The 14,349-nt window shown below is 32.3% G+C and overlaps 1 protein-coding gene across 2 annotated transcripts in view; it reads right to left on the minus strand.

The window, feature by feature from the left end:
- The window catches only part of LOC143239452 (extended synaptotagmin-2-like), a 64,974-nt gene that overhangs the window by 32,066 nt on the left and 18,559 nt on the right, over positions 1-14,349 (minus strand). For both annotated transcript variants that reach the window (XM_076480533.1, XM_076480540.1), the window contains exons 9-11: positions 12,905-13,004; positions 9,616-9,686; positions 1,847-1,932 (exon numbers count right to left, since the gene is read on the minus strand). In XM_076480533.1, the coding sequence (XP_076336648.1) occupies positions 1,847-1,932; positions 9,616-9,686; positions 12,905-13,004 (257 nt within the window). The remainder of the gene's footprint in view (positions 1-1,846; positions 1,933-9,615; positions 9,687-12,904; positions 13,005-14,349) is intronic.

Genomic DNA, 14,349 nt, shown 5'->3' on the forward strand with positions numbered 1-14,349 from the left:
AATAATACCATAAAAATATTTCACAAGGCAAGCATGTGGGTAATATAATTTGATAGAGTAACTCGAACAGCACATGTTCCATGAGATTTACAACTTATAATGATGTGGATTGCAGTTAGACATGGCTTTAAGGGCAATTAAAATTACGATAAAACAACAAAAATAATTATAAATATATCTATACTGTCATAAACTTAAATCTACTTATGATAAATGAAAATAGTTTCATTATACAGTTTGAAATTATTCTAGAAAGGAAAGAAAGGGTAATTTTGATTTTTTTTTATGGTTACAAAAGTTGGTCAAATTGATTAATCTCATTTTAAGTTAGGGTAGAGGTAAAATACGAAGTTTTACTGAAAAAATTTGAAATGTATTTAGAAGGTTTTAGGGATCACACAAGAAATCTGAGATCTTTTAAATAAGAAAAAGTATTTTTAATATGAAAATTACTTTGCACACAGAATATTTAAAATAAATATTTAACATATAAATGGGCAAATATTTATTTCTGTTTATTAAAAATACATTCAATAAAATATATGATTTGTTGTATATGAAAGACTTATGTTAACTGAAAGATAACCAAATACATTATATTGAGTGATGGAAGTATTAAATCTATAAATACTTTAAACAAGTACAAATAGGTCACATGGTTGGTCAAATTGACCAACCTTGTGTTGAAAAAGAGTTAAAAAGACAAAGTTTCTGAAACTAAGATTAGCCCAAAATGTTTTATACAAGTCTTATACTTTCAACCTAAATATCTTATAGGACTTTTTATGAGTCCTGTGCCCTGAATAATAGCTTATAAATTCACCTCATAATTTTATTTATTTTCATATAACACTTTTTTAATTAAATAAATTCTTCTTTTTTCACATCTAACTTTCCTCATACATGGAAAATAGCAACATTTTCACTAATAGACAGTATCAGAACCAACTACAAAGAGGCAATAGCTCTTATGAAAACTATTAGCAAATGACAGTATCAGTATACCAAGTTTTTGTGTCTTAAAAACAGTTTACAGTCCAACAATTAGAATATAAAATATTCCAACATGATTTTCCATCAAGTTCAAAGAACAAATCAAGAATATTTTGCACCTTATGCATCACCATACAATATCAACTCATAATATATTATACATTTCTCCATAAGTGTTCCATATTAACTTTTGCATGATGTATCAAAATGCCATGTATATTTTAGTTTTAATGTAATAGAAAATGCTTCCTGAATGGGATTGTTAAAACAGTTCTACAAGAGTGATGTATTTTACTTTAAATTCCAATTGGAAAAACTTTAAAATGAGCATAATGCAAAACTGAATAACAAAAAAGTCAACTTATCTAATGTTAATACAGAAATATTATGGTTCATACAAGATCCTTTGATGTTACGAGATAACCCAAGGAAAAAAGAAACCAAGAACTGCTGAAACTTGAAACATGGTAGACGAATTCATTAAAGTACTGATCATGTAAGAAAAACTGTGGGTTTGTTCCTAGTCCCAGTTTTCTTCCGGATTGATTACCTACTGTTTGATCAAGTTTAGACTTTAATGCTACACAATTTGTTTGTTACATTCTTGTAATTATCTTTTTTTGTAAGTTTTTTTAACTATATGACATATGTTCACAGTTTATAAAAGGCATGTGTGTGTGCTTTCTTAGAGCAAAGCCACATTGGACTCTCTGCTGAGCTCTCATAGACTTACCACTGTACTAATTGTTTCATATTTTATAAAAAATACACCATTGATGTCATTTAAAAGAAACTTTTATATTATAATAAAACTTTAGGAACTCAGTGTCTTTGCAAAAGTTGTCAAACAAACCTTCCAAGAAAATCATCTTTAGAACTTGGGTCCTTGTCCATAATATCTATAAGCACTGACTGGCCTTCTACTTGGTCAACTACAGCCTAAAAAAATATAAGTAAATAAATAAAAATAATGCTCTTCCAATGCACTTTAATGGAATACACTGAAATAAATTATACATAAGAATCTCTTATGTAGATAAATCAGCCAAGTTTTGGCATGGGGTGGTACTGTACCAAGGTTTTATACAAGATATTTGGTTGTCTTGGTGAGGAGAGCAAGCATAATAAGTACAAATAAACAGACTTTATAAAGGTTTGAAAACTTTTCTTATATTTTAACAGAAATACAACAAAATGTTAAATATGAAGTAGGAACAGCCTTTCACTGTGAAACCACCACACATCTTCTAGAAAAACAAACTACCTTCAATAATTTACTGCTATTTGAACATCTGGATAATGAATTGAGTATAATGCAAAACTAAAGAACAAAAAAAATTCATTTATCTAATGTTACTACAGAAATATTAAAGGTTATACACCGAAATTAGACACATGAAAAGTACCATAGGTAACTTAATTTCAATAAAGAAACAATAAGATAAAAGATTATTAAAATAATTTTTTTTTCTGTTATCAAGGTTTGAAAACTTGAAGATAAAGTTTATTGCTTCCATATTGAGGCCTTATTCAGTTTACTGTAGACCTCTGTATGGAAGCAGTTTTCAAACCTACTATGTCTACTCTGCCTAAAATTCCACTGAAACAAGAATTTTGTTACTGTCTAGAAAGTGTAATTTTATGCAAGAGGACTTAGCAGTTCAAACAACTGATACACATTTGCTTAACTAGTGCTTAGTACTATTTATATGATTGTATGAACTTAACAGTACAATATTATTATTTAATTTACATTCAAGAATACTTTACATATTTAACACCTGGTTCGCTATTAATGACACTGTACACATCACTTGTGCACATTACGTTGAATAAATCAACATTATATAATTTAAGTAAACACTATTCATTCAAATAAAACTTCACTTATTTGAGTAACATAAAAATGGTAAACTAAACGTTTTATGTTTGGTACACCAAATTATAATGAATTTACAAAATTAATAAAGGAATTCAGTCTAAAATTATGATAACCAGCAAACCATTTACCTCAATCAAAACTTAACATCTTCCAACACTGAAAATGTGTTTCTCATAATTACTCACTCCTCTTACCTCTAGTTATCTTGACCTTCATTTGCCCTCCACACATTTGTGAATTCTTTGACTAGCACACTAGTCTTTTATACCCCTATATTTTGTGTGTAACTGCACCAACATGTGTTAATCATGTGACTATCCTCCACCAATCCCATTGCACTCTCTATACTATCACAGATTGCTCCCTCTCGCATTACAACACAATTCTCACTTTTAATCATTGACAAAACAAACCTGAAAACACCAGCAAATCAATGAAGAGGAAAAGTGGGTGAATGGAAGTACCTACTGGAAACACATTTCAGTGTTATAAAATGTTAACTTCTGAAATGACACTACCTCTTCTCCCCCTACAGCTAGAATCCCACATTGGTAAGGAGGAGGGACTGGTAAGGTTCAAAAACAGATAATTAAGTAGAGAGCTACCACTATTAAAACAAAAACAGATGTGCCACAAATAAAATACATACCACACCTGTAGAAAATGGTACTATGTCTAAAACACGTATGCTTTTCAGAAATTAATAGAGTGCTAAAGGATCATATATGAATATGTCAAGTACAGTCTGACTGAGCAGAAAAATGTCCAGGACAGTATCTTGAGATACAATGTGCAGTCAAAGACAAAAACATCCAAGGAAAGAGCCTTGAATTTATATCAAGATCGCCAAGTGAGGTCCAACCAGACAACAATATCAGGGAGAAGGCCTTTGATATACACTGGATCAGCATTTCCCAAAGTGTGGTCCATAACCCAGTATTGCTCCATAAAAAAAACACTGGTTCATAAAATCATCAAAAATTTAATTTTAACCTTTTTGCTATCAATCACCATTTTTAAACTTTCTCCAAGTCCTTGTTGTATATTAAACCAATTTATATAAATATATTCTAATAAAATTATAATTTTTCAAATATATTGTAAGTTAAATTTTCATTTAATCTAACTTGGATTACTCAGTTTTTTAACTAAGATAATACAACAAAAAGCAAAAGTAAATGTTTGTACTTAAGACTATGAAACTATAGAATTCACAAGTTAACGGATGTCTTTATACCTTCAGTCCCTCAGGAATTAAAGTGTTCTCATTTAGTGCAATTTTAAGAGCCTAAAATTAAGTTTTAAGATGTTCACAAGCTTGAGATTCTTGTGAAATACCAAAAAGTTAAAACATGTTAGTTGCATAAGTTCTCCTGCTGAGTCCAAGACAATCTTTCCCTGTCTGCAAGCAAGATCAAAGAACGGATTTCGTCTTGCATAAAAGGACGACTTATTCAATCAAGTTAACCAGTTATTTCTGACATCAAAGTTTTAGGAATTTTATTCTGATTGTTGTTAAATTTGCTTACTATGTTAATGAAAATTGAGAGGAATGCAACATCTGAGTCTTTTATCTGGTAGCACCAGGTGATAACAGAGAAGCAGACAAGTTGCTGGTGGCTGGTGCTAGAAGCATCAGTTTGTTCTGATGAGAGAGAGAATTGTTTGTGACTTAGTCTGTACTAACCAAAAATTTTTAAGTTGTTCATTTTTAAGAAAACCCCTCTCCAACATAGTTAGATGGCTGAAGAAATATGTATCACACAAGAAAACTTCAAATGATACAAAAAATGCAGTCTAGTTCTAGTGAAACTGAAGTTAGTGAAAATAATATGCCTAATTATAAATGCTTATATGATATGCAGCTTGGTAGCAAAGGAAAAAAACAAGACCTTCTGGATTCGACAGCATTGTGATGAATATTCAAAGTATGGATTTATAAGTGGTGATAGCAATAATGACTTCCATTAAGTGTTCTTTTTCGTTCAACATTATTAAATGAGAGCATGAAATATTGAAATTGAAACATCACTTGGATACCAGACAACTAGAATACTCAAGTAAGCCAATAGATTTTATCATAAATTAAAAAAAATGAAATAGCTTTTTCCAAACAAATAATTTCACAAAATCTTCTAATGAAGACTTGGTTATGGCCTCACGTGGAATTTCAAAACTAATAGCCGAGACAGGTTATCTGCATACCATTGGTGAAACGCTAATACTTCATGCAGTAAAAATAATTACATCTCATGTTTATAAAAAAAACCAAGAAAATCTGTTTTATTGTTCCTATCTAATAATACAATGAGTAGAATTATGGATATGGCAAAAAATAATGAAGAAATTCTTATACTTCAAGTTCACTGTAGTCAATTTTTTTCTCATTACAAAGGGACAAAAGTGCAGACAATGTCAATTTAATGTGCTTTGTTAGATATGATAGGACACAATTCATGAAGATTTATTGTTTTGTGAATCACTTGCAACAAGAACAATGGCTGATGAAAATTAATTTAATTAATAATTTTATAATTCAGAGTGATATTCAATGAAAATAAATTGTTGGATTGACAACCAATGGTGCTTGCTCAATAACAAGTTCACACACAGGAGTTTTCCAGAGGATCTGAGAAGTGGCATCAGACTGTGAATGGGTGCATTGTAGCATTCACAGACAAGTGTCAGCTGCAAAGAAAACATCACTTTTGAATTCAACATGCAAGAATATATTGAATTCATGAACTATGTTAAAACTAGACCATTGAATTCCAAAACCTTTACTGCTTTGTGCACAAAATTAGGAAGTGAACATGAGCATCTACTATTACACTGTGAAGTTTGGTGGTTATCAAAAAGAAATGTCTTAGAAAGACTCATCAAAATGAAGAACCAAGTTATCTTGTTTTTAAAGCAACATCCATCATCAGCAAAGGATGCAATATTTAAATTTAGAGACAGGTTTCATAATCTGCATTGGTGAATTGAGGTGGCTTATTTATGTGATATTTTTTACTTCTTAAATGCTTTAACCTGTTCAGTTCCATAGACGAGATAACTGGTCCAAGCCAATCGGTAACACAGTGGCACGGATGAGTTAATTTGTTCTCAATAATACCTAACTTCAATGCTAGATGTCAGCACCATACATGACATTTGACCTACTTACATATTGTTTAACTTCAATCCAAAATGGCATCACAAAAAAGGTTACATAATGAAGAAGCATTAGAGTTGTATTTTGAACTTGGTTTGGAGTTGCTGTAGTAGCTGAAATACTTGGCAGTCAACAGGTTAAATCTAAATTTACAAGGCACTAACATAAATATTTTTAAAGTCCAGGAAAAGGTAGAAGCAGCTATAAAAAAATTAACTTGTGAGTACAACGAATTGAGAAGAGAAATTATGTGTCTTTCCCTACTTTAACAGTATTACAAAACCAAAATGAAAAAGATAATATTCCAGATGAGATTTCCTTGTCAATCAAAGAGCATCTTTTGTGGCTAAAACCATGCTTGAAGGAATATTTAGCTCCAACTGACAGCAGTAAAATGTGGATCAGGAACTCCTGTTAACACAGAAAATGAGAAGGATTACAACTCATTGAATCAGAAATTATTCAACTGTCCTGTGACACTGCACTGAAATACTGTTTCTAGTCAAGTCTCATTAATTTATTTTTGACTGAGCTGTTGTTCTGAGTATCCAAGTTTATCAGAAAAAAGCAGTGATATTTCTTATGCCTTTTGTCATAACTTACAAATGCAAATCAGGCTTCTCAACATTGGTTTTCTTATAAAACAAGTACAGGAACAGATTAGATGTCGAGCCAGATTTGTGGATTCCTTCCTGATTAGAAGCTGCTTTGTATGAAAAAGAGCATCATCATTCTCTTTACACAAGTTATTTCATTAATAAATATTCAGTTGATGTGATTATTAAATAACAATGACGTATAATTTATTTTATTTCCTTTTACACAGTAGTACTATAAAACAGTGTATACTCTATAACTGATAGAACTATTGCTTCCAGCTTGATGGTAAGTCTTAGTCACATCTTATCAGGTTATATAATTAGGTATCTGAGGAGGCCAGGTATCATAACTTGTAAACAAATAAACTGGTCCCCAGTTGAAAACGTTTGGGAAATGCTGTATTGTACAATGTTGAGTGTTGTCAACCCAGCCAAAAAAATCCAGAGGAAACACTCTGTGTAATATATTTCATGCCATATTGTATGTAAATTGTGCATATAAAACCAAAAAGTGTAGTCCATCTGGGCAAAAACATTCAGAGGAAGTGCCTTGGATCAATATAAAGCTAGCCAAGTAGGATCCACCCAGACAAAACTATTCAGGGAAAGCCCTTTGGTAGACACTGGATTATGTCAAGTGTAGTCCATGACATCTAATGGAAGCTCTTTGTATAAGTGATTTTGTGACATATTGTGTATGTAATATAGAGCATAACAATGATAGCTCTCTCTCTATGAGCAAAAACATATGATTGTGAGAACATGTAATTCTATAAAACCTACTCACGAGGAAACTTCTGCAGTTAACCACTACAGCAAATGGGAAATGGAATTGACAAGGACCTCTTTGCTCCACTATAAAAAGAGGGAGAGAAACTGTGTTGAGGGAAGAGAAGGCCAATAGGGTTGGGCAAAAATCCTTATTTATTTTACATGTGAAGGTCACGGGTGATGGTCCTTAGGACATATATATTGATAAAAAAAAAATTGATATACAGATATATCACTGAAAAAATGTCCAGTGGTTTTATAAGCATTCTCCATATTCACAGTGAATGTTAGAGAAGTATACTGATGTAGTTGTTGTATTGCCAAGATATAAAATTCAGTACACCCAACCCAGCCACACCTGCCACTAGGTGGAATCCTGAAATGTGATGTACAAGTAATGATAAAAGAAAAAAAGCCAGTCACAAGCAATCAAATATGTGTGTAGAACAGCAACAGGAGGAAAACATTATCTGCTCAAATAATACATAGAAGTTGTTCAGAGAAAGAGTGATGAAAGTGTAGGGAGTTTGTCCATATACCAGCTTGAATGTTCTCCTTCAAATTATGGTAATTTTGAGCAACTAAAGAGGAGTCAGATGACGAATGTGGTGTGAAGAAACATCATGTAGATGGTACCCAGCCAGGGGTACATACAAATATGTCAGAGGTAGGAGTTGATGAACCCAACCTATAAGCATAGTTGGAGAAAGACAAGGGGAAACAAGGTTATAAATGTTATAAACAATTGTTTATAACTGTTATAAAACAATGTTATAAGGAACAAAATACAATGGATTCAAAGGGATAAATAGATAGGATAGGCTGAATAAAGGAAATGTGTTGAATAAGTTAGGTAAAATAAATGGAAGACCCCAGGGAAGAGAGAACTTTCTGGAAATAGGAGAAAGGAGGGAGTTTGACAGGCAGCTCTTTATAGTGATCTAAAACAGACAAACTCTAACCAGCAACCAGATGAAGAGCTGGGACAGGTGAAGAACAAAAGTACATTGAGGAAATAAACCAGAGATGGCAGCAAGGTTTATGCCTGTGGTACACAGACAAAGAAGAAGGGTAAAAATGTAGGCAAATGACAGATGACACACAAGAGCAAGTCCCAAGGCAATGAGTACTTCCAAAAAAGACCATGTCCCAAAAGAGAGAGAACCTCATGGACAAAGAGTGAAGGAGAAAGGATAATCAATGTGATTACTCACTCAATATCCTGAAGCCAAAGTGGAGAGGGCTGAGCTTGACCAAAAAGGAAGCAAAGAGAACCCCAAAGTGGAAAAGAATGTGTGAGGTAGTAGTAAAGGACTTCTCCAACCAGAAAGGAAATCCCATCTGAGAAGCTTTTCAAAGAAGGAAGTGGATGTTAGTGACTGACAGAGCACAGAAAGAAGCAAGAAGGATGATGTCCATGAAATTGTAAGTCTGAATGCATAATGAAAAATTATGGGCAAAAGAGCATACCACTCCAAAAAAGCTGAAGAAAAACAGTACATAAGCATCCAAAGCAGGATGACAAAACTCACTTTGATGAACTGAAGAAAATAACATGACCCTAGAACATAAAAACTGTATACGGGGAGACAAAGAAAGACAGGAGTAAACTCCTGATGGAGTGGGCCTCCACACATTAGATAACACCATTGTGTAGTAGAACACAAACATGCTAGATAACACGACCAATCAAGGTATGATCGCAAGGAAGACAGCTGAGAAGTGAGTAGAGGGGGAGAGCAAAATGGAAGTCAAAAACCCTCATAGAGAACCCATAAAAAGAATGGAATTATCATGAAGTCTAGTGAATATTACACATAAACTAAACTGAAGTACACAGAAATAATGAACTAACAATAACCTAGAAACATGTAGTCTACAAAGAGCTTAAAAGTAACACATCTGCAAAACTAACAACACTGACTTAAAGCATAAAACAATAAGTAACACCTAAAGCACAAAACCACTAAAGAGACTGATAAGATAAATAATCCTTAAACATAGAACAAATAATTTGACTCAGAGAAGTTACAAGACAATGGACAGTAAAAGAAACATATCCTAATTTTAATAATACATACACTTAAACATAATTTATACTTTTATTTCACAAATGATTGAAGGGACGCAATCAAAGATAATTATTTGTTCCAAAAAGACATTAGGTAACACACTGAAAAGGGTTAAATTAACTCCAATCAGCTTAAACTTACCTCACAATAATAATTCCATTGAGGGTTAATACTGTTCTCGACAACAGAGGTCCTGAACTCTTGAGAACCAACTGAAAGAACAAAGCTTATTGAACATCAGTGTAATAATTTAAGGTCATGACTTAAACAAGAAACACTGGGATAAAAAACAAAAGGTGTAAACAATGAGTTTGGACCTACATACAATTTGTACATTAATGTTTTAACTATTTTGTAAAATATTAAAAGTTTCTTTTCTATAAGAAGAAAGCTGAGTCTTAAGGCATGCTGGAAATATTTCAGAAACCTGTGGAATTTAGATAGACATGCTGGCAATGATTCCACCTGGTTTCACAAGCACAGTCATTCCACTGTTGATACTTTGAGAAGAATGTATCCAAAATGTTGAAAAAGTACAGAGAAATCAAGCAAAGATGATGATGAGTAATATGAAATTTGCATGAACTTACCACATATGAAACTATGATAAGAAGACCTTATCCATAGGTAATTAACTGAAAATTGTGTATGGAGCCAAGTAGGGTAGACACCTCAACACAGACAGCCCTCAACCAACTGCAACACAGACAGCCCTCAACCAATTGCAACACAGACAGCCCTCAACCAATTGCAACACACACATTAGAATACAGGCACAAGACAGGATTGGTTACAAAACAAGAGGGAAAGGAGTCAATATCAAGCTGTTGAAAGCTGAAAAATTATTCTTTTATTAATAAAAGGAATTATTAATTAATATTAATAAAATGCAATAAAGGAAACATTCAGAGAATATGTCTATTATTCTACTAAAACAAAAAACTCCAAGAAAAAAGATTTATACTATATGTTTAGTATCCAATGAAGTTATAGTTGCAAGAAATTACACATTATAGTTTCGTGAGCACGTTTCAAAATAGTATTTGAAATTTCAACAGTTCTTCAGATTTACATAATTATCTTTCTCTGTTCCTGGCCAAGATTTCCAGTTTTTGTTCCATTTTAAACTACGGGAAACTCTTGCTTGTTTGTTAGTCAAAGTTTTGGAGCTTTCATAGTCTTTTCCTTCTTGATTCTATTCCATTTCTCTTTGTTTCAAGCTCTTAACAAAAACTCTGATGTTATGGTCAGGACTATGTAGGGTTCTTTCTTCCAAAATACTTTAAACTCTTTTCAGAGGCCTTTAAACCATACTTTTAATAAATTTTGTACAGCAGAGTAAATAACCATGTTCATGTAGCCTAAATGAGAATCCGTAACTCCCAGAGTATTAAAGGTATGATACATTCAGTATCAATTATACCAGTGCTTCTTTGCAAAGAGATGAGAACAATCCCAGTGCATTCATCCACTTATGACATGTATTGCAAAACAATGATTCTCAACATTTTGGCAGGTTAAAATATACTTAATGTCCACTACTAGTTATCAAAATATATAAGTCTAAGACTTGCAATTGGTCTAAAGCATTCCCTATAGATCTAGTGGTCCAATAACTATTTATAATGCCCTTGAAAACTCTGTTACTAGGTTGTGTGGAATCCAAAATGTTATACATCCTTATTATTGAAGTTGTTAATTGACAAACAAAATACATTTTAAATGCTAACATTTCAAAACGCTCCCTGTCGTGAACTCTATGTTTTATATACTTCTGTTTCCTGTACCACCTTATTAACTATTTAAATAACCATTAATGTCCACTACATGAGTAGAAGAAACTAAATGAACTTGTGTTGCTATCCAACTCTTCATTGTTGCTCTTCTAAGTGCAAATAACACAATGGGTTGCATTTTGGCAGCTAAAAAAAACTATTTTTAAATAAATTCTAGTAGACACATGAATGTATCTTGTATACAATATGTTAAAAAAAACTGTTATGTTTACTTTAGTTATTACTTAAAACAACATGTCATTATTTTCCTATCCTGATAATATATTTGATAGGTACTTATTACACTCACATTACTTACTTTCTGTATACAAAATTTTTTCCCCATGCCACAAGCCTTTAACTCTCGTGTATCTCACAATGATTCACGATGGTTCAATTGCATCTTGCATGTAAATCATCATGTGACACATCCTGGTTTATGCAACTCCCTCTGTTCAATTCTACAAAACTATCATGACAAGATCAGGTAGGAAAAAAGCACAGATTTGCAGTGGGGAAGAAAGATGGTAGGTGTGAGAGGAGGCAAGTACCTATCAGAAATACATTTTCAGTAGAGAAAAATAATTTATGATATGGTAAATATCCCACCCCTCCCTTACATACATATAGCTAGAGTTCCACATTGAACAGGTGGATGGACTAGTGTGAGGAATAACAAAGAAGTATCTGAAGAACACCCATGAAACATGACCTCTGGTGGAATAAGAACACATGTGGAAGACTGCACCACTTCTGTACCAAGTGTACTCTGCCCCCAGTGCCAAAATAGGTGTCACATAGGGAGAAGTGGGAGAAGCACAACCAAAAGGAAAGAAAAAACAGGTGGGTGTTATTTGAACCACAAAATACTTGAATTGCAATTCTGATAGAGAAGGACTGTAGAAGAATCGTAAACACACAGGAATGTAGGGTGAGTAAGCTAAAATGGAAGATGTACTCCAAGATGTAGAGTGGCTGGAGTTCAACAAACTGTGCATAGTTGGTCAGTTCCAGTCAGAAAAAAAACAAACAAATCTGGGATTACAGCTTCCAATCCATAGTAGAAGGAGGGTTTATACTACATTCACCTCAAGTTGAGTACAATGAAATTATATACTCTCCTAACCAATTTATGAAATGGGGCACATTTGCAAATCCACAACTACCCACACATTAGGGAACCTATCATTTGAATAATAGTAGGAATAGAATAATAGAAATACTGTTGTGTATATTTTTTAGTTAGTGTCTACTTTCAACATGATTCTAGAATTGCCCATTATTTCACTTAGAAAAGGTCTGGATGGTAAGAAATCCAAATCTGATAAGTTTATAATATAAAAAACTAGCATTATTCTTAATTATTTGACAACTTCATAAAGTGTTATAACAGGTAATACAAGACATCACCAGAGGTAAATACACACACATAATATATATACAACTTTTTAATTTCTACAAAAGATTCAACTTTGAAATATGACCTTCACCAAACATTTAATAATCTGTTCATTGTTAGTTTCCTGATAGCTACTGATTATGTGCATTTCAGCATTTCTGATTAAAATATGTTCATAAATGTGTAAACCTATTCAATTTTAGATTTGGTAGAAATTTGGAAAAGGAACCAAGTTTAAAATACAAGTAAACACTACCTTTTACAACAGCATAAGGGTCAGAAGAACCTAAACCAAACATTCCAACATCAGCCTTCTTGAGATCTTTTCCAGCAATTACCTTGATCCTAAGAACACCCTGAAGAAAAATACAAAAACTGATAAGTTTACTGACACTGGTTTGGAACTAACCTATCTAACACAACTGTAATACACAAATATTTAAGATAGTTTAGAATTGCCTTAGTGAAAATGATGTGATTTAGTAATTCAATCTGAGAACCAATACAGATAGGCTAAAATAATTATGTAAGTTTAAACACATGTTATGCATATACAAAGAATTAAAAGGTACAAGAGTGGAAGCTTTCCAATATGCACACAAACACATTCAAACTGAGTCTTATACAATTCACTAAGAAACCTAAAAGACAGCACATTATGGAGTTTAATTAGTGCCTACAAAACTGTACTGGATAAGACATACATAGCAATAATTTATTATTCAAAATAACAGTTGCAAATAAAAATATGAATGTTGAATACAAATTATATTTATTTATTCTCTGTTATAAGAAAGTTAAATGTAAAAAACAAGTATGAAGACCTATAATACTGAAATAAGTAAAGTTATATAGTTAACTCTATAACCTATACAGTTAATGATAGGAATTTAAACAAGCTGAACTTTCATTGTTCAAAGTATGGAAGTGTTGTTTAATAATAGGAATACCCTCTTTATTCAGAAAATCCAAGTTTTTGTAGTCCATAGGTAAAACCTAGAAATCCATTAGTGAGACTGTATGTTTACAGAGCAGTAGTTTGACAATATGTGGATAGCTGTTGTACAGAAAGATAATAAAAAAAGTGACGAATTCTGTAAGAAATCTGTTGTGCTCATGGACATTTAAAGTTAACTGGCATGCAGGTTTATCAATATGTAACAATAATTACAATACATATATGAGTAAATGATCCACAAATGAAGAGGGCTCAACACACAACCCTCCAAAAGAAAAATATGGGCAAATTAAGGATGATTTTAATTTCAAAAGTGAAATTTATGTTGCAGTGATACAAGTTTAGGTATTTTGCAGGTTTAGGTGCATGATCTTTAGAGTGAAATGTTACAAAAGCATCATCAAAATACCTTCACAGGTTATCAAATCATTATAGAAAAAGACATAAGCTAAGGTCATGATGAAGGATGGCCATATAGTAATGCCACCTTTCCAATCAAAACAAAAAATAATGTAGATGAATGTTGGTGAACAAAAAACGTTCACAAAGTTTAAACTGTTTGGAATTGAACTCATCTAATAGTTGTGAGTAATTTTTGAAAAGATTACAGATGAAGCTGTTGACAATTTTATTAATGGGAAATTTTGGTCCAAAGTGATGTCAAAGTTTGCCATAAAGTAACCTTTCTGGACACGAAATGAAGTGATTTCACAAGCAAAAGATAATGAATCATTAACTGTAAA

The sequence above is a fragment of the Tachypleus tridentatus genome, chromosome 2 (genome assembly GCF_004210375.1).
Source record: "Tachypleus tridentatus isolate NWPU-2018 chromosome 2, ASM421037v1, whole genome shotgun sequence".
Taxonomy (NCBI): domain Eukaryota; kingdom Metazoa; phylum Arthropoda; class Merostomata; order Xiphosura; family Limulidae; genus Tachypleus; species Tachypleus tridentatus.